Source organism: Malaclemys terrapin, chromosome 4 (assembly GCF_027887155.1).
Source record: "Malaclemys terrapin pileata isolate rMalTer1 chromosome 4, rMalTer1.hap1, whole genome shotgun sequence".
In the NCBI taxonomy this organism is placed as follows: Eukaryota; Metazoa; Chordata; order Testudines; family Emydidae; genus Malaclemys; species Malaclemys terrapin.
Genome location: NC_071508.1, coordinates 115,661,181 through 115,686,989, shown reverse-complemented (window position 1 = coordinate 115,686,989; position 25,809 = coordinate 115,661,181). Strand labels below are relative to the sequence as shown.

Below are 25,809 nucleotides of genomic sequence, written 5' to 3'. Positions count from 1 at the left end.
CTGCGGGCTGAAGCACAGGACCCCAGCTGGAGCCCCCGCCAAGCCTGGGAAGCTGCGGGGCTGAGGCGCACGGGCCCCGGCTGCAGCCCCGAGCAGAAGCCGTGGGGCTGGGGCTGCAGGGTCCTGGCACACAGTCCTGCCTCCTCATGCAGCCCTAGAAGTCATAGAGGTCCGGTAAAGTCATGGGTTCTGTGACTTTAGTGGATCTCCATGACTAAATCATAGCCTTAGTTATAGAATTTTTTTTTATGTGCCTTTAATTTATTGATATCACATATTGCTTTAAGTCTTTTTTTCCTTCCATCAAAATAGATTCTTCCCTTGCTCCCCTGTTTTTGGTACTGTTTTTTTGCACTTTTTTGCTTCCTATTATGTCTGCAGATTGCTTCCAATCATTGGACAGTGGTGAAGGGCACACTTGATTCTTTTCCCAGCAACACTGAGGAAGTATATCTATTCGTATCCTGAGACAGGCTATGTAACTTTTCGTGCCTCGGTTTCCCCATCTGTAAAATCATTACGGCTATCTTGCTATGCTTAATTACTGTTTTTAAAGTGCTTCGACATGCTTGACGAAAGATGCTGTGGAAGTACAGTGTGTTATCAGTCTCCAAAAGATGTTTAGTTTTCAGTGTACTTGGAAGAAGAAGAATTCTAAATGTGCCTCTTGCTTAGCAAAATGTAGAGCTGTTGTGGTACTGGGCCAACCTTGTAAAATGACTTTTATCATGAATAGTGTCCTTAGGAGTATTAAGTACAGAAGAATCTCTTTGAAGCTAAAATCAGTAAACTTATTTAATTGATGTTATTAGTTTGGAGCTGTTTACTTGGAGATAGAAAGTCACAGCATTCAGAGACCCTAAGGGTATGTCTACAGTGCAATTAAAAATCTGTGACTGGCCTGTGTCAGCTGACTTGGGCTTCTGGGATTTGGGCTAAAGGGCTGTTTAATTATAGTGTAGACATTCAGGCTTGGGTTGGAGCCTGGGCTCTAGGACTCTGCGGGGAGACAGGGTCTAAGAGCTCAGGCTGCATCTCAAGCTGGAACATCTGCACTGCAATTAAACAACTTCTTAGCCCAAGCATGGCAAGCCCAAGTCAGCTGGCATGGGCCAGCTGCAAGTGTCTAATTGCAGTGTAGACATGCCCGAAATGTTTTCTTCTGAGGTGATTAACATGCAGGTAGCCAGTGTTTGTAAAATATGACCCTGGTAGTTAGCTCTTGTCTTATGTCATCTTGCAAATCATAATTTTAAATTTTCTGATGAAGCAATGAGTTGCTGTCTTCCATACCTGCATTTATGTCATTATAATGAAGATAATTTCCTTTAAGTTAAGTAAAAAATCATGTGGACCGTGCAGGTTTCCAGCACACGCTGTAGGTGTTTGTTACACTCTTGTACTCACCATATAGGGTTGTTTATCTTGGCTTGATGATAACTCACTAACATTAATGACATATCAATTTATTTTTTCAGATGATTGCCTCATTTAATTTTATTAAGACTTTCCCATGAATGTTCATGCCACTAAATACCAACTATTAGCATGGGAATAAGGTAGGTGAAGTAATATCTTTTATTGGATGAACTTTTGCAAGCTTTTGAGCTTAGCAGTACACTGCTTCAGGTGGGGGAAGGTAACCAGAGTGTCCAAGCTAAATAGAAGCTGGGGAAAATTGTTAAGCATAAGAGGTTCACACATGCTGTAGATGACCACTTACAATGAAGTGGGCAGGTAAGAATTAACAGGCAGTAGAGTGTGTTACAAATCGTTGTAATGAGCCATAAAACCAGTGTCTTGGTTAAGTCCATGGTTATGTCGACACCGGAGTAGAAGACCCATGGCATGGCCACTGCTGGCCTAGGTCAGCTGACTTGGGCTCACAGGGTTTGGGCTGCAGATCTCAAAATTGTATAGTTGTTCGAGCTTGGGTTGGAGTCCGGACTCTGAGATACACCCCTCTCATGGGGTTTCAGAGTGCGGACTGCAGCCTGAGCTCAAACGTTTACACTGTAATTTTGAGACCTTCATCCCAAGACCCATGAGCCCAATTCACTTGACCTGGGCTCTAAAACTCAGTGCCGCAGGTTTTTTATTGCAGTGTAGCGGTACCCTTAGAAAACCTTTGACAAAGGTCCCTCACCGAAGGCTCTAAGCAAAGTAAGCTGTCATGGGATAAGGGGGAAGGTCCTCTCATGGATCGGTAATTAGTTAAAAGATAGGATTCAAAGCATAGGAATAAATGATCAGTCCTATTCAACAGTAAACAGTGAGGTGGCAAAATTTGCAGATGATACAGGCAGACTGCATTGAGCTACAAAAGGATCTTGCAAAACTGGGTGACTGGGCAACAAAATGGCAGATGAAGTTCAGTGTTGATAAATGCAAAGTAATGCACATTGGAAAATGTAATCCCATCTATACATATAAAATGATGGGGGTCTAAATTAGGTGTTAGTACTCAAGAAAAATATCTTGGAGTCATTGTGGATAGTTCTTGGAAAACATCCATTCAATGTGTAGTGGCAGTCAAAATGAACAATGTTGGGAATCATTAAGAAAGGGATAGATAATAAGACAAAAAATATCATATTGCCTCTATATAAATCCATGGTACGCCCACATCTTGAAGACTGTGTGCAGATGTTGTTGCTCCATCTCAAAAAAGGTATATTGGAATTGGAAAAGGTTCAGAAAATGGCAACAAAAATGATTAGGGATATGGAATGGCTTCTGTATGAGGACAGATTAATAAAACTGGGATTTTTCAGCTTGGAAAAGAGACGACTAAGGAGGTCTATAAAATCATGACTGGTGTGGAGAAAGTAAATAAGGAAGTGTTATTTACTCCTTCTCATAATACAAGAACAAGGGGTCACCAAATGAAATTAATAGGCATCAGGTTTAAAACAAACAAAAGGAAGTATTTTTTCACACAACACAGAGTCAGTCTGTGGAACTCTTTGCCAGAGGATGTTGTTAAGGCCAAGACACTAACAGGGTTCAAAAAAGAACTAGATAAGTTCATGGAGGATAGGTCCATCAATGGCTAGTAGCCAGCGTGGGCAGGGATGGTGTCCCTGGCCTCTGTTTGCCAGAAGCTGGGAATGGGTGACGGGGGATGGATCAGTTGATGATTACCTGTTCTGTTCATTCCCTCTGAGACACCTGGCATTGGCCACTGTTGGAAGCCAGGATACTGGGCTAGATGGACCTTTGGTCTGACCCAGTATGGCTGTTCTTATGTTCTTAACCCTCAGTTATCAAAAACACTTTTAAAAATAGTCTCAAAAATTTAGGCCTGGGAACTTCCTGGGAAGTTGGTAAGAAATGAGTGTTTAGTACCTCCCAGGATTAGGTTCTTATTTTGTTACCACTGACCATTTTCTTTGCATTTCAATGACACATCTCTTCCCCATACCCAGCCTATTTAAAGTATATTGATGCGATGAATTTTGCCTCTCAGGATGGGAGAAGAGATGGGCCTTGTGTATTAAATTGACTTGTATGCTATTTAATTTATAATGGTATATAAATTTATAAGATTTTAAGTATTACCATATATTGTAATTATTTTATTTTTTTAAACATTAAATAAAGGTGGGCCTGAGTTGAAAGCTTTTTTTGTACCTGAACATTCCCAAAGCTTGGATCTGGGAATCTGGTTTGGGGCTGGATTGTCTAATAAGACAACATAATATAAACATTCATCTTCTGTAAATCAAAAAACTTTGCAGAGAACCCATGTAGAAATCAGAAAGAAATTAGAAAGATTCGGTGCATTTATGGAAGCAGTGTTGTTTAGTATTTAGAGCTACAGACTGAGAGTCAGGAGACCTGAGTTATACTCCCAGTTCTGCCTCAGATTCATTATGTGACATTTTGCAAATTTTAGATTTCAGTCCTGCCTTCTCAGTTTCTGCATGTATGAAATGGGGATAGTGATTTATGGCTGTATAAGAAAACCTTGGATTAAAACTGCGGTATAAGTGCAAAATATTATCATTGGTTTAAGTAAAGCTCTTAGGCTGCTAATGTATTGCAATCATGGAGTTAAAAAGAAGACCTTTTGAAAAGTCAGGGAGTTTGCTTGCATTAATGTATCCAGTAGTTATCACATTATTTCAAAACCTTGCTATATCAGTTCCTTGTCTTCTAAAACAATGTAGATTACATGATTGACTGCTAAGATGTACACAATTCTTCAACAACATAGTGTTATTTTTATAAACACTATTTTATAACCCAAAACTATGCTAGGTGCTTCTCAGAAAACTTGGAAAGACACGCTTCCTGCCCAAAAGAGTGTGTAATATGAATTTAATATGTGACAAACCGTAAAGTGGCATAAGGTAGTGGTAGTGCTGGTACTCAGTTTAAGTATATGCATATCTTAGTAGTTCAATAAAAATACATAGGGAAGGAGAAATGTGAATATAATTTAATCACTAGCCATAAGCATCAAGGAAGAGATGATTAATTTAGTTAAATTAATATAAAAGAAAGAGAGAGTAGGAGGCAGCCTGGAAAAAAGATGAGGTCTTCATTGAAGAAGTGGACAAAGAGGTTATCAAAGCTGGAGGAGAAAAGGGATGGATGGCTTGATGACATAAACGGTTTTAAAAGACATTTGATATAGTAGAAGTTGCCTGTACAACATTGAGAATTTATCATGAAGATGATGTCTGAATAGAAAGACTAAAAAAACTATGTTGAATGGTGGATGTGAGGAGTCTGAAGAGATATGTTTAATGAAAATTAAATAAAGCAAAATTACTAAAATAGCTCTAAAGCATCTTTCATCTGAAGGTCTCAATGTACTTTACCAGGACTTATTAAAACTTGCAACACACTGCTTGACAGATCAGACTGAAAACTGAGACACAGGACTTGTCTAAGTGACTTGTCCAGAGTCTGTGGAAAGATGGGAAGAGAACAGAGATGTCCTGACTCCAGTAATCTGCTTCAACTACTGGAAGTTAACACTTCTCTAGATTAAACAATAAATACTAAATATGAGTTTATGCCTCATTGAAAACTTTTGAAATCTATTTAAAGGCTGTTGTGCCTAAGAAATGCTACTTTTTCCTATATTTTTTTCTGCCCCCCTTCTTAAAAATTCTTTCTAGTGATAGCTGCATTTAAAACTATACACCTCTATCCCGATATAAGGTGACCCGATATAACATGAATTCAGATATAATGCGGTAAAGCAATGCTCCTTGGGGGAGGGTGGGTGCGGTGCTGCGCACTCCGGTGGATCAAAACAAATTCGATATAACGCAGTTTCACCTATAACGTGGTAAGATTTTTTGGCTCCTGAGGACAGCGTTATATCAAGGTAGAAGTGTATTTGTTTTGATTTTTTCTCTCTGCCTATGATCACATGAACTCCTAATTCCTTCTTTGTGGTGATCATTTTGTTGCTGTAGTGATAATTATGTTACAAATGGTATTATGATTTCACATTGTTAACCTGAAGCAGGTGATCTTGTAAGAAACACAGATCTTGGATTTTATGTCAACTTCTATATTTAATAGAAAACAGGAATCTCCTTCCCACTACATCCGTCCACCTCTTCCTATAAAGAGAGAAAATAGAGGAAAAACTATTTCTATATAGAATGTTTTTCATGAGGCATCAGTTGCTTCTTTAAAGTTCTTGCATATACCCATAGAGCAGAGAAATGTATACTGTGTTGCATCTTAAAGAGGAACTAACTATTTTTATGTGCCTGTTTTTTCTTTAATTGTTTCCACTGGTTTATGCTTCCAGAGTTGTCAGCATTCGCTGTAATAGTCATCTTCCCTTCACATTATTATTGCAATCAAAAACCCTGATTCATCATAGTTTGCACACTTCTTAATCACCACTCTGACATATATATATTTTTGGGCAATTAGAGATGTTCAAGTTTGTTCATATTTCAATGACTGGATTTTATAATATAAGTGTGGTTACATTCAGATTTGTCCTTTTCCCCGTTCCCCAGATTTCAATACATCAATGGCAGATTCATCCAGTGATTCAGACAACTTTCTTCGTGGTCGTGTAGGAAGGCGGGGCCCTCTAAGAGCAACCCACAGCAGAGCCCGAAACCATGGGGCTGGAGATGTTACAGAGAAGATCCATACCTTAGCAAGCACTTTACAGGTTGTTAGACAATGATCAGATACCGTGCAAACAGGATAACTTATGTTTGTGTAAAAGAAAGTGCCCAATTTTTCTGAATGAGATGGTCTAAAGTGCTGTGGTAATGGGAAACATTACTTGCCATTTATCAACTGTAAAAAGTATTTGGGAAATAAAGCATGACATGTCTGCATTTACAGTGAGTATTTTACTGCTATTTCTTACAGCAACATGGAAGCTTGATAAAATATTGTTAGAAATGAATCGTTTAAACCATTGAAAGGTCTGATAATGTCTCATTCAGTTACGAAGTTGGCAAAATGTTTGCCAACAGAGCAATATGTTTTTTTTTTTTTATTTTAATTAACTGCAGAATTCCCACAGGATACATTAGCTCTTTGGGGCAGCGACTGTCATTTTGTTCTGTGTTTGTACATTGCCTAGCACAATGGGGTCCTGGGAGTCCTAGGTGGTATCATAATATTAATAAAAAAAAACCAAATTACAGACAGTGAAGACAAAAATCCCTTCCCCACAGATCTGATAATCTAAATAGATAATGTTCAGTCGAAGGATCATGGACAGGCTAGAATGCAAAAGAGAGTGCATGTCACTTGTTTGGATGACTTTTTGGGGCAGTGGCTTCTCTGTGGGCAAAAGTAATTCTGTACAATTGGCATTGTGGGGTTCCATGTTTTATGTATCCCTGACTCCAGCTCAAACTTGCTCAGTTTGCAAGTTAAGACTGCTTTCTAGCTGACAGCCCTGCAGACTCCCCTTGAGCTCTGAGTCAAGCTGGGTTCTTTTCTTCTTAATGCATCTGTCACCAGCAATAAAAATGAGGGTGCGAGTTGGCCTGTCATGCAGTATCTTTGCTACTGGTGATGCTGAGAAGGAAAGAACCCACAGGGAGTTTGCTGAGTTGTAACTTAGAAAAGAAAAATCTTGAACAGAGTAAACTTGAGCTGGAATAAGTGAGATACAACACTGCAGTTTTAATTCTGAGCTGAAGAAAGATCCTGATTTAGATGCACTGTGTTCATTTTGATTAATGAATTAAGACTTAATATTTTAGTGTGAAGTATGCATTGTCCTCATTTTGCAGATGGGGGAACTGAGGCATTGAGTGTGAAGTGATTTCCTGAGTGTGAAGTGAATTCCAGCACTGAATAGAATCCAGATCTCTTGACTCCAGTCTTATGCCATAACTAGAAGATCATACTTCCTTTTTACTTGACAATGTCTTATATTTTTATGCAGCCGCTGAGTCAGACAATATAACAAAAATACCAGTATATATTTTCAGTTTATTCAGAGTGCCTGCCCATAGCTTCAAGCTTTCTCTTAATTATTTGGTGAGCTTGACAGGTAGCTTAAGCTATTTGCCTCAGCTTACCCATGTGTAAAATACGGATAATGATTAAGGCTGCGTGTCTGTCACAGAGATAATGGAAGTCATGGATTCTGTGACTTTCCATGACCTCCGTGACTTCTGCAGCAGCTGATGCAGCTGGCTCCGGGGCTGCATGAGCAGCTCAGGCAGCCCCTAGGGCTGCCGCACTGACCGCTGTTGGGGCAGTCTTGGGCCACTGCACTCACCTCCCCCCAGCAACAGCAGTTCGGGTGTGGGAGGGGACTCAGGGCTGGGGCAGGAGGTTGGGGTGCGGGTCGGTGCTTACTTGGGGGGGCTCCCCTGAAGCGGCTGGCATGTCCCTACAGCTCCTAGGTGGAGGGGCCAGGAGGCTCTGCGCGCTGCTCCTGCCTGCAGGCATGGCCCCTGCAGCTTCTATTGGCTGTGGTTCCTGGTCAGTGGGAGCTGCAGAGCCAGCGCTCGTGGCAGGGGCCGTGCACGGAGCCCCCTGGCCTTCCCTCCCCATAGGAGCTGCAGGGATATGCCAGCTGCTTCCGAGAAGCTGAGTGGAGCTGGGTAGGGAGCCTGACATCCCCGCCAACCTTCCCTCCCCCCGCACCAGTGGGGGGTCCCGGGCCGTGTGCTGCTGCCTGCTTCCCCCCCAGCACCAGCGGGGGTCTGGGACCACCCCCACCCCCAGCACTTGCAGCACCCCTGGACTGCTGCTCTAGAGCACCTGCAGCCCTCTGGCCCAAATTTTAGTAAGGGGTGTGAATTTTTGTTTACTGCCTGTGACCATGACTTTTACCAAAAATACCCGTGACTACAATGTTGCCTTAAGAGTGATACTTCGGAATTTCAGTGGGATTGCCATAATATGAGGCTAAATGATTGCTTTAAGGTCCTTGTCTGAAAGGTTTTGATACAGTGTAGGCAAAATTTGGCTGCTTAAACTAAGGCATCTATTGAAAATGATTGGTCTGATTTGTTTTCATAGGTGCTCGGTGTCTCCAGCTCTCACAGACTTCCGTGGGAGTTGTGGGTGCTCAGCCACATTGAAAATCAGATCACTTATTTAGATGCCTAATGTGAGGCAAAGTATATTAATGGTAAAGCTAACAAAGTAATGCATTTTTGTTTCTTTGGAGAGACGATTTCTAATTTAACATTCTTTTTCCTCAATTTTGTTCTTAAGGATACCAACCGAAACCTGAAACACGTTGACCAGATGCTAGGACAGTACAGAGAGTACAACAATGAACAGACTGAAGCTATAGCAACTGTGAGCAACTTTCAATGTAACCTTAAGCCTCTTCCTCCTGTGTTATTATATAACCAGTTGAAAATTGGTGTCTAGCAATGGGCAAGCTAGCGAGAGATTTAAACAGTATAAATCAATCTTTAATAGTCTTCTGTACTACCACCTTTTGAAATTGATAGAGTTTCTGAATGAGATTAGCAACAAGGAGTCCGGTGGCACCTTAAAGACTAACAGATTTATTTGGGCATAAGCTTCTGTGGGGAAAAAAAGCCTCACTTCTTCACATACATGGAATCTGAAAAAGTGAGTTTTTTGACCCACGAAAGCTTATGCCCAAATAAATTTGTTAGTTTTTAAGGTGCCGCCGGACTCCTTATTGTTTTTGTGGATACAGACTAACACGGCTATGCGCTGATACTTGACACCATGAATGAGATTAGAACACTTTTAGTACTGGTTGGCCCAGTTTTCTTTGTGGTCCCGTTAGGAAATGTCTGAAGGGCGAAATTCACCACGGTTCAGAGGACCCACACAAAGCCCTATACACGACTTAAGCCTCTGACATGGAATGGTGCTTAAATGTGGTACATAGGGTATTTTGCAAGCCTTTGCCCCAGAGTGAACTTAATCAGAAATGAATGGGATGATATTTAATTGTAGAGTAAAACAGGAGATGGATAGTGTTAAGGATGAACAAATTGGTTGGTACTCTGGGAGCTATCAAGTTTGAGATGTTAAAGTCAGAGATTTATTGAAACTGAATCCTGTGGTATGAAAGGAAATGTGGAAAATGTACTGTTTTGCTTGAAAATTGGCCTAATATTTGAGTACTCTGGGGTATATATTCATTGAGTTCAATAATACAACTTCTGTAATTTGTGTAAACTCTAGTGAAATATGCCCTTCAGTGCTCAGTTGTACTATACCAAATAAAACTGCACAATACAGATAAGTAGAATATTTAAAGAAATTAAACTGAAATATTTAAATTATGTGAATTTCCATACTTATACATTGTAATGTAGAATTACTTGCTATTTTTCTTCTGAAAAAGCAGTAGGAAAATTTTATTCTATCCTAGTAATTGGGAATATAACTATCTCAGTTGGGAAGCGTAGATGTCTTCAATACTAATACTCTGATTTAGAAGATAAACTTGAGTACTTGTGCCGTTGCAGATAGATATATATAATTTAATTGCTGATTTTTACTCTTAAGATTTCTCTTGGACATGGGAGACACAAATGTAGGCTCACGATTGGGTTTTATTAGTTTTCACTATTTTACTAATGATAAAATTAATTCAGGTTTTTTTTTTTAAAGACACTAACTTTTCAGAGAATAGAAAAACATGATAGGCTTATTTATTCTCAACATACTGGTAGGTGTTCTTTTCAGACAGCTAGAAGTTGAACTGGGTTTTGGCTAAGCATGGCCGTATCAGAATTTTATTTTGATTCAGGACCTTCTTTTTTAGCATCTGGATGACTGATATCTTTCTGACTTGATTTCTCTTCAAGGTGAGCAATAAAGTTTTGGGACATCTCCTGTTGGAGATTTAGAATACTAAAGTATAGTCTACACCCTCTACTAGTAAAAAAACCTTCATCTTCCAAATAGTTCCTGTTCACTTCCCTAAACGTAAAAAAATCATCTTCCATCACCTTCAGGGGGGAGGGATAGCTCAGTGGTTTGAGCATTGGCCTTCTAAACCCAGGGTTGTGAGTTCAATCCTTGAGGGGGCCACTTGGGAATCTGGGGCAAAATCAGTACTTGGTCCTGCTAGTGAAGGCAGGGGGCTGGACTCGATGACCTTTCAAGGTCCCTTCCAGTTCTAGGAGATGGGATATCTCCATTATTTTTTTTTTTTTTTTTTTTTCACATCCATATTATACTTCCTGTGTACCAATCGTCTGATGCTTTCTTCCTGCCTGCTATCAGTCTCACTTGCTTATTTTGACATGCTTCTGATTTGCTACCATTTATTTCTCATCCCTGGCTGCCTGAATTCTTGATACAACTGGCCCCTCTTATACTGGTTCCAAGCCTGCTGGAACAGTGAGGAAGTTTTTGGTGGGTGATGGGAGGCCATACAAGGGAATTAAACATAGGTGTATTGTGTTGAGACTGTGTCCTCACAAGAGTCCTGCTCTGAATTCTAGCAGCCAGAAATCTACCTTCCAACCCCACAATTACATGTTACCTCCAGGGTATGATCAAGTTTTCAAAATATCTAAGCTGATCTAGGATTCTGCCATCTCTTGTTGAAACTTGAGCAAAGAGTAAAAAAATGGGTTTAACAGTTCTCTCCATTCCTGAATGCCTCTATGAGGGAGGTCAGTCCACTGGGAGGAGGGCAGTGTAGCCTATTGGCCGGAGCATGCAGCAGGCCTTGTGGCCGGGTTCAGAGCCATAATCAGTCATTAGGAGCCAAAACCAATGGTCAAAACTGGAGGTCAGGATCTTGATACCAGAGCCAAGAGGTCGAGCCAGAGTCCGTAGCCAGGAGCTGGAGTCAAGGGTCAAACTGGAGGTCAGGAACTGGAGCAAGTAGGGTAGCAGGCAAGGAGGGGTTCAAGGTAGGGGAAGGACAGAGGCAAGGCTCGATGCAAGCAGGAGCAGTATGAATAAGGTAATGCAGGAGCAGGCCACAGTCATGGAGATGAGTGCTGAGAAGCCACCGAGCTGCAGCTGCTGGCTTAAGAGCCAGCCTGCTGGCCTCTGCAGCCAATCAGGTTGGATGGCTAATTAGGCTGCAGGCCAGATGTACTGATGAGGCTGCCTGGAGACTAGCTTTGCTGTAGGCCCCGATTCCTGACAGGGAGAAATTAGAAGAAGATTACTACAGCATCCTGCTTTGCATAAAGATACTGTAGTTGGCATCCTTCTATTTTGCCGGTTTTCAGTTGTTCAGGGGAAGTTTGATTATCAACAATTAGCTCAGTCATAATATAGGCATGTCTTGATTGTGAGCTTCTCCTAAAATGAATGAATTTTAATCCTGGTTTACACTTTACTTCAAAAGGAATCTTTGTTTCTTCCCCTTCGTTCTCATCCCTATGTATAAAACATTTGGGTGGGTGAATGAAGGGTGAAATGATGTCTTTTCCTTCCTATGAAGTATTAAGTGTTGGCTACTCTTGGATGCAAGGTAGTAGGTTTGATGGCACAGTGATCCAGTGCAGCAAATCCTATATGTTATGATAGATTTGTTTTTTGCAGTGTTCTGGAGTATCCACCAAATATAGTTTCATTATGTAAACCTTATTTACATCTCATTGGTTTTGTTTAGTTTTTAACAAGGTCAGTCCAGAGTTCTTCCTGAACAACTGACTGTCTTCCATGCCCATCTCTTGAAACTCAACATTTTGCAGTCTATTTGGAAAGAACTCCGTATGTTTGTCAGTGACTGAGAGGAATGGTGGCAAAAGGTAGCCACAGTGCACTACCTAGATGATTGTCCTAAATATATTTCAGAAACTGGATTTGTCTGTCAGCTCATGATGCTCAACTTGACTACGAAAATGCAAGTTAGTGGCTCCCCAAGATGCTTCTTCTGTAGTTGTAGTGAAGAAGATAGCCAGGAAGGATTGCAGCCAGTTCTGGATGCAAGACACATATAGCAAAGACAAAGCTAACCAGGAACAATTAAATGGGGAAAAGCGAGACTCTGTTGAAACCCTAGTTCTTTCCTATCTCTAGTTTCCTCAGCATGATTGAATTTGGTTCCTTCTAGCTAGTGAAAACATTAGACCTGATGTCACTATTGTCACATAAGAAGAGATAGTGTTCACTGGCAGGTAGGAGACTTGAGTTTCATTCCTGGTTCTAAGCTTACTTGCTTTGTGGCCTCTAGCTAGATCAGGGATGGGTTTGCTTACCCTTATGTGTCTAATAGCTGCTGGAGTTTTCATTATTCTTCTGTGAAAGTCTGCCTTTGTCTTTTCTTAGCTATCAAGTTCCAATTCTTGCCTCTTTCTCTTTCATCTGTGTAGAATTCAGATGTTAGTAACTTAAACAATTCCTTGTGCTTTGAATCTCATGTGAGAACCAATGTTTTTGTCTCAGGACAGTCTTAAAATAAGTTTGCTTTTCTTGTAAAGATATGTTTAAATGTTTTTGTTCCTGCTACTACTATCACTTTAAGAACTTAGACCATATATGTCCATCTCTGTTACTTTTTTAAATAATAGCTGTTCTCAAAACTGAGTGCCTATATTTCAAATATCCTTTTATTGTGGTGTTTAAAAAAAAAGTAAAAGTTTTGGTTGCTACTATACAATTGGAATTCTTCTTTCCGTAGTACACTGTACTTTAATGAAGTCCTACAGAATCAAGATTTTTCAATCTGATACATGCAACTTACAACATATTTTTTTTTTTTTGAAATCCATATCTTATTTGGATGTCCAGTTGTTCTATGACAAGTACCCAGGTCTTCATCTAACAAATCACCAGAATACAAATAGTGTTGTCTTTACCCTTGTCTTGCAAAAACAGCCATTTTATCTGCTAAAGTGAGACAACTGATTAAAAGCATGAACAGATATTAGCTATTAGCTTAATAAATGAGTGACTGGATGAACTACCACTTGTGTTCTGCACCTTGTTCAATAATGTGTGTGTAACTTACTAATGTGTGATTATCTTCATGCCTCTTACGACATCTGGTTTCTTTCAGCATTTCACGTAGACTAAGTTGATGTTAAACAGAACGTTTTTAGGAATCTCTCTCTAATTCTTTCTGTAGTTATTTTTAAAGGGATTTTGCTTCTTGTTGCTGTGATGTTGTCCATTGAGTACTTATATTACCACCTCAATATCTCTATAGAAACAGTAAAATTAATTTTAATTGGGTGGGGGAGTTCCTTTTTAAAGGTATTCTAGACTCATGCCTCACTTTGACTTGGGATCTTTGACTTTGTGGGACCGCAGAGCAGCAGCACTGAAGCCAGGTGCACCACACTATTTCATCCCATTGGCATAGTTTCCTGTACGTGCCTGTTTTTTGGATTAATTCAGTTTGCTGAGTTACTTTTTGTGTGGTATGCAACTCTATTCATATTTGAAATATATTGGTTGATGATCACTCCATCCAATCCCAGCTTCCAGCAGTCAGAGGTTTAGGGATAGCCACAGCATGAGATTGCATCTCTGACCATCTTGGCTAATAGCCATTGATGTACCTATCCTCCAGGAACTTATGTAATTATTTTTTGAACCCAGTTATACTTTTGGCCTTCACAGCATCCCCTGGCAATAAACAACTAACAGTCAACCTGTGGTACTTAAGTCATTGGTTTTCAAACCTTTTTTCTGGTGACTCAGTTGAAGAAAATTGTTAATGCCCGCGACGCAACAGAGCTGGGGATGAGGGGTTTGGAGTGTGGGAGGGGCTCAGACCTGGGGCAGAGGGTTGGGATGTGGGGGTGAGGGCTGTGGGGCAGGGCCGGGAATGAGTGGTTCAGGGCGTCGGAGGGGGCACTGGTCTGGGGGTGCAGGCTCTGGGGTGGAGCCAGGGATGAGGGGTTTGGGGTGCAGGAAAGGGCTCTGGGTTTGGGGGGGGGCTCAGGGCTGGGGTGCGGGGTTGGGGCGCAGGCTTATCTCAGGCGGTTCCCAGTCAGCGGCGCAGCATGTGTGCTAAGGCAGGCTTCCTGCCTGTCCTGGCACCACGGACTGCACTGCACCCCAGAAGCGGCCAGCAGCAGGTCCGGCTCTTAGGTGGAGGCTCACAAGCGGTTCCACGTGGCTCTCACCCACGGACACTGACTCCACCCCCCCAGCTCCCATTGGCTGGTTCCCGGCCTATGGGAGTGTGGAGCTGGTGCTCGGGGTGGGGGCAGCGCGCGGAGCCCTGTGCCCCCTCCTTCCCTCCCTCCCCCGCCTAGGAGCCGGACCTGCTGCTGGCTGCTTCTGGGGCGCAGCGTGGTGTCAGGACAGGTAGGAACTAGCCTGCCTTAGCCAGGCTGCACTGCCGATGGGACTTTTAACGGCCCAGTCAGTGGTGCGGACCAGAGCCGCCACAACCCAGTGCCTTACATTCTGCGACCCAGTACTGGGTTGGGACCCGCAGCTTGAAAACCACTGGTTTAAGTATTTCCCTGTGTTTGCTGCCTATTAATTTCATTGGGTGACCTCTGATTCTTGTGATAAGTAAAAGGTGTTTTGAGATGGGGTGACCAGAACTGCATGCAGTATTCAAGGTATGGGTGTACTTTCGATTTATATAGTAGTAGTATGATATTTTCTGTTTTATTATCTATCCGTTTCCAATGGTTCCTAATGTTCTGTGCTTTTATAACTGCTGCTGCATATTGAGCAGATGTTTTCAGAGAACTATCCATGATAACTCCAAGATCTCTGTCTTGAGTGGTAACTGCTAACTTAGACCCATCATTTTGTATGTATAGTTGAGATTCATGTTTACCAGAGTGCTTTACTTTGATCTTATAACATTATATTCCATCTGCCATTTTGTTGCTCAGTCAGCTAGTTTTGTAAGATCCCTTTGTTACTCTTCACAGTCAGCTTTGTATTAAACTGTCTTGATTCACTGTCATTTGATCAGTGTCTATAAATATCTACCTACATTGGGAGAGACTTAGTTTTAACAGAAGCTCTTTAATCTAGCATAACAGGATCCAATGGCTGGAAGCTGACGTTAGATAAATTCATCTTAAAATAAGGAACGTTTTAACAGTGAGAATAACAAACCATTGGAACAACTTACTTAGGTATTCAATGAATTTGCCATCACTTGTACTCTTTAAATCAAAATTGGATGCCTTTCTAAAGGATATACTCTAACTCAACCAGAACATATGGGTTTGATGCAGGAATCACATGGTGAAATTCTATGGCCTGTGTTATACAGGAGTTCAGTCTAACTGAGCATAATGGTCCAGTCAGGCCTTAAATTCTATGAAATTTGAAATTTCTCATTTCCTTCTCAATTCATTTCAAATCAGTGAGAGTTCTTTGGTCTTGCTGAGACTTGCTCCATTGTCCGATTAGGTTGTGGTGCAGGACAGTCCTTTGTGGTTCTGCTGCACTGCACTTTTTTGTGCATACTTTTATTTTAAAGATACTGTACTTAAAATGTTATGAGGCTACCACTCCTGTCTTCTTCAGACCAGTTCTACCTTTTGCCAACAGGGTTGGAGGACTATTGACCTGCCTCCAAAACTTTCACGTCAGCAAATGTGACGTGAGGTGTATTATGATGTGGAGACATCAAAATGTGATGCCTCTTTGTTCCATAGACACTGTATTGCGACATGTTTTGTTGTGCCACAACGAAATTACTCTTCAACTCAAACTGCAAAATCTGGTGTTCCTAGACTGCAACCCTATTTGTTTTTTTAAGTCAATTTTCCAGATTTTTGTTTGGTTTTCAAAGCAAAACAATTTTATTTATTTATATATATGCTCGTGTGTGTGCGTGCACACATACACACACTTTTTACATTCATACTTTCTTGCATGTCTGTATACACACCTTTTAACAATTTGTCATTTTACTGCAGTTAAAAGAGACACTGGAACAATCTATAGGCCAATTAAGGAGCCAACGATTGTCCAGAAATTCTGGAATGAGAAGTGCCTCTCTTTCAAGTTTATACACAAGTGACCTGGATGGTGAAGCAGCCACAGGTAAATGTTAAGAAGCTCTAGTATGTCACTGCATTGTAACATCCTTTTAAGGCTAGAGAGTGAATTTACATTAAATGGAGTAGAATCATGTTTGTTTTTCTTTAAAGAAAAGTCATGATTTTAAAAGTCCAACATTTTGGGACTATTTAGGGCTGGTAGTATGAGCTATGTGTCTCATTGGGAAGCTGGGAATCTTCTTTTTCCTTTAATATAAATCTCCTCTTTCTAGCCTGAGAGAGCTTCGAAATACTGGGCTTTAAAATTGTGATGTTTTTATTTATAGAAAAAGCTGACATTGGCCCAGTATTGAATTTTTTCCTTCCTAGGCCTTGGGCAGGTGTAATTTTGGGGACAAATTCTTCACTTTTGGGTGGAGAAGGAAATATTTCTTTAGGAGGTTGATTTAAAGAAACAAAACTGTTTGAAATGTTAGACTAAATCCTGGGAAGGTGGGTTAGTGGGTAGATGGCAGGTATTTGCGGGGGAAAGTTGAGTGATGAAATGCACAAGCACACAAGAAATGTATTTATTGGTTGTCTGTGAAATTTATCACATTGTGTCTTTGATTTCTTATATGCCCATATGTGTGTGTGAGAATCTTTTTTAAATTTTTCCCTTTCTTCAGTTTTCTCTTTCCATTTATCTTTTTGCCTCTTATCTTGTAAAGGGAGCCGCCATTTCCAGCCTACCTCACCTCTCAGGGATTATGGAGACTCACAGAGCACTAGACGTCGGAGGTCTAGGTCTGCTAATGTCCGGTTTGTCGATGAGGCCAATAATTTGGACCAGGTACTCAATACTAGTAGGAGATCTGCTCTCAAATGTCCCTTTCGGTTATTTAAAAAAAAAAAAAAAAAAAAAAAAAAAAAAACTGTGAAATTCAGAGCAGATGGACTTGTATTTTGGCTGCTGACATGAAAGTCTTTTATAGAGTTTCTCTAAGTATTCTATATGCATAGTGCACTCATGTCATTGTGAGCACAGCATATTGTGCATGTTTTTGAGGAAGGTCCTCTAAGATCCCCCTTGCTGTAGCTCGTTTACTGTCACCTCTCAGACTCAAAATACTAACCATGTGTGAACTGTCCTCCTGACTGAGGTGGGCTGGTCATTGCTCCTTCTGAAACTTGATCGTTTATTTATATAAAGAGTGACAGAGGCAGTGACATGCTGTATATATCCTAAAAGGTACTATTTCAAAATCTCTTGATATGGGATTGACATGTAATAAATTAGCCCTTGTATTCATGAGAAAAAGATCTAAAGACTACAACTCTTAGTGCTTTACAATTATTTAAACAAACATCAACACAGAATTAAAACACTAGTCTTGTCCCATCCTTAATTCACCTGTGCTTGTCTCAAACATGCTGGGTCTTCCAGTTCTCAGTCCATCATTCATCTTAGCCCCAAATGTCTGCTTAAAGCAGGTCTTGTAGCTAACAGTTTAACTTTCACAGGCCTATGAGGAGAGCAAGCTCTGGATTCAAGAGCTCTTCTGTGGGATGCCCTGAGACCATCCCCATCTCTTTTAAATTAAGGGAGCTCATCTTGAGCTTGTTTAATGACTACAACTGTAGTTGATAGCCCAGGGGGAGAATCTGTTCCCTGTGTGATACATCACTCATTAAATGATTGGCCACAATTTTCATATGGTTTCATATATGTAGCTTTATGTATAGTGCATTATGGCAATCCAAACTCATAGTGACAAAGGCATGGTATATAGTGATATCAGTGTCTTCAATTTTGTTTTTATTAATTTCAGCCAACTCACCCTTATTTTCACCCTATTACATGTAGACATTGAGTTATTTGTCCCATTGCACCAGGCAGGTGAAATGAGATGGAGATGAAGACTTGGGTGTCAGTTGGTCTGTTGCAGACACCTCACCCCATGTCTACTCGTTAACTCTCCAAACAGCCTGATACACACTTTGAATGGGTAGGATAATAGGATGGATTCCTATTGTACCTCCGTAGAGGCTTCAGCACATATGAGCATTTACCCCAAACTACTCTCTGGGCTTCCCCAGGTAGATATGAATGGAGCTGAAAGATCTAATAAATCAGCATGAGCTCTTTATCTTCATTAATTGCTAGACAATCAGCTGATGTAAAAATGCAACTTTTGTACTGTAATTCAATCTAAATCTTTATTACACAGGGTTAAGGAAGTCTGAGGACCCCAGAAACTACCCGAGTTGTTCCACCATAATCTTTGTAATGACCTTTCCCCTAAAAGAGGAGTTATTATAAACAGATATTTTATTGTTGAAAAGGTTAACTAAGCTGTTTGGAAAAACACTGTTTTTGTTGTGTGTTTAGACAGCACTTTGTGCCTTATGGTGGTTCCCAGAATACAAATAAAATTTTTGCATATATAGTTAAATATCTTTCTGAACATTTTTTTGTTTATTTTGATGGTGTGTGTGTGTGTGTGTGTGTATGTATGTATATATATATATATATACACACACACACAGAGACGTTATATGCCAATATAAGTACTGCTTTGCTTATTTTTATAAAACTACTTAAATATTAACTATATCATTTTATTTCAGTAAAAACATAGATAAGTTGTTCTCTGGGATGATTTTTATTGACTATGGCCATAGGCTGAATTTGATTTATGGGATGAGGTGATGCTCAAATCTCACTTACCACAGCTTGAATCCTGGTATTCTCCCCCCTTGCCACGTTCACGATCTCAGCATTCACATTCCCTATGTTTACCTTGCCAGGTCTTCCCATATTTTTGTTAGATATGACAAGTTTTGAAGTGTATTGATAATTCCACAATCATTTAAATCCATATAAGTCTAGATTCATTTATAAATGGTATTTTCTCAGTAGATTTACTTCCTGTCCCCCAGCCCCTAGCAATTTCCTACTCCATCATGCTGCTCTACACTGTAACTATACTGCTCCGCTTGCTCAGAGTGGAGAATCAAAGTGAAATTTACAAGATCGCCTTAGAAAGGTAATACAAATGGTTCAGAGAGTTTAATTTCTCCACTTGCCCAGATCTGCTGATTGATTTGGAGCAGGGAGACCAGGATTGGATTGTGAAAGGGACAGGTAACTGAAATCAGTACGCTCTAAAGCACTTGAACAGCCTCAGTTTATAACCTTGTTACTTCATTTTCTGTTGCACAGCTGAGAAGTGTGGTGTTGTGATATGGTTGCTGGGAGAAAAGCTTTAGTGCTATACTAGCACACCTGCCTAATCCAGCCCTGTACTATGAATAAATGTTAAATTACATATGAAATTATATAGTTGTAGTATTTAGAACTAGAAGGAGACCATAAACAATTCCAGACCGGAGGGTCCTGACACCTTCGTCATCTTTAACCTATGTTTTGTTTAAATGTTTCTTTAAAACGTTTTAAAATACGTTTTTCCTTTTGAAATGACACTGAAGAAAGACATTTCAAACTTTTTCAGCTTAATTTGTGTGTTCTCATTTGCAGCTACATTCCTTACACCACTCCCTTCGAGACCTGAGCAGTGAACAGGTTCGCCTAGGAGATGATATCAGCAGGGAGCTTTCAAGAAGATACCGGTATAAGTAGTATCCATTTTCACATCAGGCAGAAAAGATGAGCTGTTTAAAGAATAAATTAGGAAATGTAGTTTAAGAGCTGTTTATAAATATAGAAATTAACTTTTGTTGGTTCAAAATATAAAAAAGCAATCATAGGAGTACAAAATGGACAATATGCTTCCTATTATAATTTTAAAAGGAGGAGAGTTTTAGAACTTCCTTCCAAAATGTGGGGGAAGGAAAACCTGCATGATGATAAATTATCTAAGTCACATCATCTTCATATTCAGTATATAATAAACACAATCCTTCTCAAAGGTAGCATTTTCCATTGGCTAATCCAGTGGGTTAGGGGATGGGAATCATTTGTACTATTTTCAACTCTTCCACTGGTAGATTGTGTTTAGAACCTGATCAGTAGCCCCCTGAAGTCAATGGAAAGACTACCATTGACTTCCATGAGCTTGGATTAAGGCCTTTAAGGTTTTCTGTATTACCCAAAAAAACAGATGGACTTTGAGCAGGTCACTTATGTTTTCTGTGCCTCATCTTATTCTGTGAAATGGGCATAATCTGCAAAATGTGTAGCTAGGATTAAGTTAATTGTTTGCAAAGTGCTGTCAGATCTCTAAATGAATGACAAAGCAAATATTAGCACTATCTTATTGCAAGTGATTGGGCAGCTAAAACTCAGGAGTATGACTTTCTCACTACATAGAATAGCTACTATGTAATGGCTGTGTCTTCATTAAAATCTAAATCCTAGAACAAAATTATTGATGAAAGTAACTTGAGAAATGATTTGCATTCTGGCTTCTGCTCTTGCTGATTTTTTTATATGTCATACATTTCATAGTTTAAGAGTGGTGGCCTGTCTCACAAATTAGCTTCCCATTATCTGCCCTCAAAGTGTGGATACATTTTAATATGTGGTTTTGCTACCTGACCGCTGCTTTGTCTAGGAGTTTGCAGACAGAAAAGATCTGTTTTTAAAACTGCATTGCAAAAGCTTAAAACCCCCAAATAAATAAATGTTGATTAAAGGCATATCATTGCTGCTCAGTTTAAATTAACCCATACTATTAAAATTTAAAATGAATCTTTGCATTTTTTTCCTTCTAAGGACTGATGCAGAAACCAAAAAGATCTTGGCAGACTTGTCTGAAAAGCTCACTGAATCCCAAAGACAAGAAACCGTGAGTGTGTTTTCAGCATAGCTAACTGGGTTGGGGAGAAAGGAGAGCAGGTGTGTTATGTACCTAGTTGCTAGTTCAATATGCATCTTGCCAATCAACTTAACACCAACATGTTATTGTGTCCTTAAAACATAGTGAAGTCTGGGTCAGTGGGCTTGGGTGCTTTCACTATGTAGCAAAAATGTAATGTGTTTCATCCCTCAAATCCTTGCTCGTTGAACTGAATGGGGGCATTTTATTGTTTGGGGTATTTTTTCTGTTCATTCACAATACATTATCATGGAAAAAGCTGGCAGTGCTGTAGTTTGAGTGCTGAGCATTACTTGGAGCATTTTTCAGCAAACAAAATATCCTTCTAAAGCTCTAAAAATAATTTGTTGTAATTAAAAGTACATTCTCCTTTTTCCAGAGTCAACTTATATGTCAGTTACCCTTTTTAACTGAGCTGTCCTTTCAAAATAATCATTTAATATGCTTAGGATGTTGCTGTTATAAGGATTTTATGCCTTACAGTATGTGGTAATAAATAATCAATATTGCAAACTTATAACATCACAGGGAGACTTTGAGATCGTTAGCTGCCTTGATACTGTCCAACTGAGTGTGATACAAAAGCATATTAAACTTGATTATTATGAGGGGAGAGAATTAATTTTTTTAGCTTATTTCAGAAGGATCACAACCTAAATAAAAGATGCAAAAATAACATCTGGTTTGTGGAAGGGTCAGTCATTAGTAAGGCTGCAAGTTTGTCTTTCTCTTGCTCAGCCCCTTCCCCTGGCTTTGATCCTGTACCTATGGTCCGGGCACTCCCTCCTTGCTGCCCACAGGTCCAACACACCCATCCATTTCCTATTTTCCTCACAGGTGGGACTCTCTTGGGCTCTTGCTTCTTCCCACTCTCTGGGAGAGGCTTCTTTCTCCCATCCTGGTAGAGGCATTCTCCCTTCCAGTGTCCTTGCTGCCTATAGGCATAACATTCATTTGGCTCAGCCACAGGCCTCCTGGCCCTGGTGTATTGCTTCCCCTTTCGTTCTCTGTGGACCCGCTTCTGCAGGAGCTTAAGTATATAGAGCTGCTGCTCAGCTAGCTGGATCATGTAGGCCTGCAAGCACTCCTGTGTCTCCCACAGTCTCTGTTGCATCTGGAGAACCTGTAGCAGCAGGGCCTGAAGCTGCCCTTGCTGCTTGTTAGCCCCTTTTCACAGGGTCACCGACTCTGGAGTCCAGTCCGGGAGGGTGTATGAGCCCTTGGCAAAACATGCCTAGTGTGGCTCCATTGTCTCTCCACCTTTACTGTCTCTCAGATAGTCTTTCAAATTCCCCTTGTATCGGGGGTAGCGGTCAAAGAGTCTGAGTCCCTCACTCAGGGGCGACCGAATACCCGTTTTCTCCACCATATGTGAGGGGGTACACTCACCACTGCGGCGCTTCCTGCTGGCTGTCCCAGGAATTAGTGCTGCTAGTCAGTGCACCTCCCTCTTCTGGTGGTGTCTCACTGCTGTCACTTCTGCTCCTGGACCCATGTCACTCCAAAGACTGTGACGTCTTCTTCAGGACACAGCCCTCCAGCAGTGCTGCACTCTGTGCGCTCCCTTCTGGGGGATAGTATCACAGTCCCTCAGTCCAGCCACTTCCTCAGTGGTGAATGGGGGCGGGGAGGACCTGGGCCCCCCCACTACTCTGGGTCCTGGCCCAGGGACCCTGTAGATGGCCGCCACTTGCTGCGTCCTCTCAGACTCCTCAGTTCATTTCCCTGGGCCACTTCCCTGCGGCCCCCAGCACCTTCTTTGCCTTACCTCAGGACTTCAGCCTGCCAGTCTTAGCAGCTAGCCAGGAGCTCTCTCCAGCTTCCCCAATCCCTGCAGGCAGCACTGCTCTGACTAGGATGCTGGCACTTCCTCCTCCTGCTCAGAGCCTGGTCCTCCCTCATTGAGCTCCAGGCAGCTACTGAATTTACTCTGCCCTGCAGCTCTTCTTATATGGGCCTGCCCAGCCCTGATTGGGTGCTCCTCGCAGACTCTTTCCTATTGGCTGCTTTTCACACAGCTGCTCCAGTTGTGTGAAAAGTTACCCCTAACCGGCCAATGTGGGGCAGGCATCCCATCACAGCCATCTCCCCACCACACAAAGGTTAGACCCATACTGGTCTATTTGTTGCACCTAAAATCATCCAGCCTTTCAGATGAGCCCACCTGGCTTCCATATCTGCTCTTTATCTGCCAGTGGATGGATTTTCCATTTTATCTCACTCTCTGGTTTCCAAATTTCTGAAGGGTCTAGTCAACATCTACAGATTATTTACAGATGCTACATCTACCCATCTGTGTCTGATTTGCAGATGATACAAAACTATTCAAGATAGTTAAGTCCAAAGCAGACTGCGAAGAGTTACAAAGGGCTCTCACAAAACTGGGTGACTGAGCAACAACATGGCAGATGAAATTCACTGTTGATAAATGCAAAGTAATGCACATTGGAAAACATAATCCCAACTATATATATAAAATGATGGGGTCTACCACTCAAGAAAGAGATCTAGGACTCATTGTGGATAGTTCTCTGAAAATATCTACTCAATGTAGAGTGGCGATCAAAAAAGTGAATAATGTTGGGAATCATTAAGAAAGGGATAGATAATAAGGCAGAAAATATCATATTGCCTCTTTGTAAGTCCATGGTACATCCACATTTGAATATTGCATGCAGATGTGGTCGCCCCATCTCAAAAAAGATATATTGGAATTGGAAAAGGTACAGAAAAGGGCAACAAAAATGATTAGGGGTATGGAACAGCTTCCATATGAGAAGAGATTAATAAGACTGGGCCTTTTCAGGTTGGAAAAAAGATGACTAAGGGGGGATATGTAAAGGTCTATAAAATGATTGGCATGGAGCAAGTAAATAAGGAAGTGTTATATACTTCTCATAACACAAGAACTAGGAATCATGAAATGAAATTAGGAGGCAGCAGGTTTAAAACAAACAAAAGGAAGTATTTCTTCAGACAACGCACAGTCAACCTGTGGAACTCTTTGCCAGAGGATGTTGTGAAGGCCAAGACTATAAGAGGATTAAAAAAAGAATTATATAACTTCCCTGCTCTGTTCATTACCTCTGACGCATCTGGCATTGGCCACTGTCGGAAGAGAAGATACTGAGCTAGATGGACCTTTGGTCAGACCCAGCATGGCCCTTCTTATATTCTTATGATCCAGTACTGTTATGGGATCTCAACCTAGTCCTCTCTAGGTTAATGGGTTCTCCCTTCGAAGCTGTGGTGAGAATGTCACTGTCTTTATTGTCTATGAAAATGGTGTTTCTGGTGGCGATCTCTTCTGCAAGGAGAATTTTGGAACTTTGTTTTTTTTTAGTGGATCCTCCTTTCACAGTCTTTCAAAAAGACACAATTTCTCCTTGGCCAAACCCAAAGTTTATGTCCAAGATAAGATCAGCTTTCCACCTGACTCTCTCTCTTCATATTTTTTCCAAAGCTGAAGACAAGCTCTGCACTTTAAACATTCACAGGGCTTTGGCATTCTATTTGGATCATACTAAGTCCTTTAGAGCCTCTCCCAGGCTTTTTGTTGCCTACACTGAAAGAGTTAGCGATCAAGTGGTAACAGCTCAGTGTATTTCTCACTGGATTACTGACTACATTAAGCTGTGTTATGATAAAGCTTCTCCTCCACCAAGGATAACACTCTACCAGAGTTCAGTGTACTTCATCAGCTTTTCTGAGGGCTTGTCTACACTTACTGGAGGATCAACACTGCAGCGATCGATGCATTGGCAGTTGATTTAGCGGGTCTATTGAAGACCCGCTAAATCGACTGCCGATCGCTCTCCTATCGACTCCTGTACTCCAGCTGATCGAGAAGAGTAAGGGGAGTTGACGGGAGAGTGTCTCTCATCGACGTCTTATAGTGTGGACCCTAAGTAGATCTAAGCTACGTCGATTTGAGTTATGTTATTCACGTAACTCAAATTGCATAGCTTAGATCGACTTTTCCCTTTAGTGTAGACAAGGCCTGCAACATTCATGTAGTGGATATCTCCAAATCAGCAACGTAGTCATCTGTATGTAACTTTTCCAGACGTTTTGCCATCACTCAAGCCTCTAGATCCTTGCCCAAGTCAACAAGATGGTGTTACAATCTCTGTTCAGATGGTTAGCAGTTCCCTTCAAGTGGAAGGACTTCAGATGAGTCACCTGCAATGGCATGAATATGTGCACAATCAATGGGAGAGAAAAAACGGTTCCTTACCTGCACTGTAACTGTGGTTCTTTGAGATGTGTTGTACACATATACATTCCACGACCTACTCACCTTCCCTTCTACTTTGGACATTACATACAGCAGTGTTAAGAAATGGAGAGCGAAGTGGTGGATGTGACCCTTCTATGCTCTCACCCAAGAGGACAAGGAGATCAGGGTTGTATGCTGGCAAAAGTCTTAGTCTCAAGTGCATATGGGTGCATGTACACTTGCAGTGGAACATATATGTGCATAATACATCTCATAGATCAACAGTTACTATCTGGGTAAGTGACTGACTTTTTTTTCCTCCCACAGGAATTGGAGTGGGATCATGAAATTTGCTACTAAATGAAATAAGAATAACCACTAATCTCACCGCATTCAGAGCTAAATGCAAAAC

General features: G+C 41.0%; 1 protein-coding gene across 3 annotated transcripts in view; it reads left to right on the top strand.

Moving 5' to 3' along the window:
- CEP128 (centrosomal protein 128) overlaps positions 1 to 25,809 on the top strand; it is a 409,764-nt gene that overhangs the window by 9,475 nt on the left and 374,480 nt on the right. For all 3 annotated transcript variants that reach the window (XM_054028732.1, XM_054028729.1, XM_054028731.1), the window contains 6 exons: positions 5,997 to 6,157; positions 8,683 to 8,769; positions 16,275 to 16,401; positions 17,069 to 17,190; positions 19,879 to 19,970; positions 21,076 to 21,148. In XM_054028732.1, coding sequence (XP_053884707.1) covers positions 6,011 to 6,157; positions 8,683 to 8,769; positions 16,275 to 16,401; positions 17,069 to 17,190; positions 19,879 to 19,970; positions 21,076 to 21,148 — 648 coding nt within the window. In that variant the 5' untranslated portion in view covers positions 5,997 to 6,010. The remainder of the gene's footprint in view (positions 1 to 5,996; positions 6,158 to 8,682; positions 8,770 to 16,274; positions 16,402 to 17,068; positions 17,191 to 19,878; positions 19,971 to 21,075; positions 21,149 to 25,809) is intronic.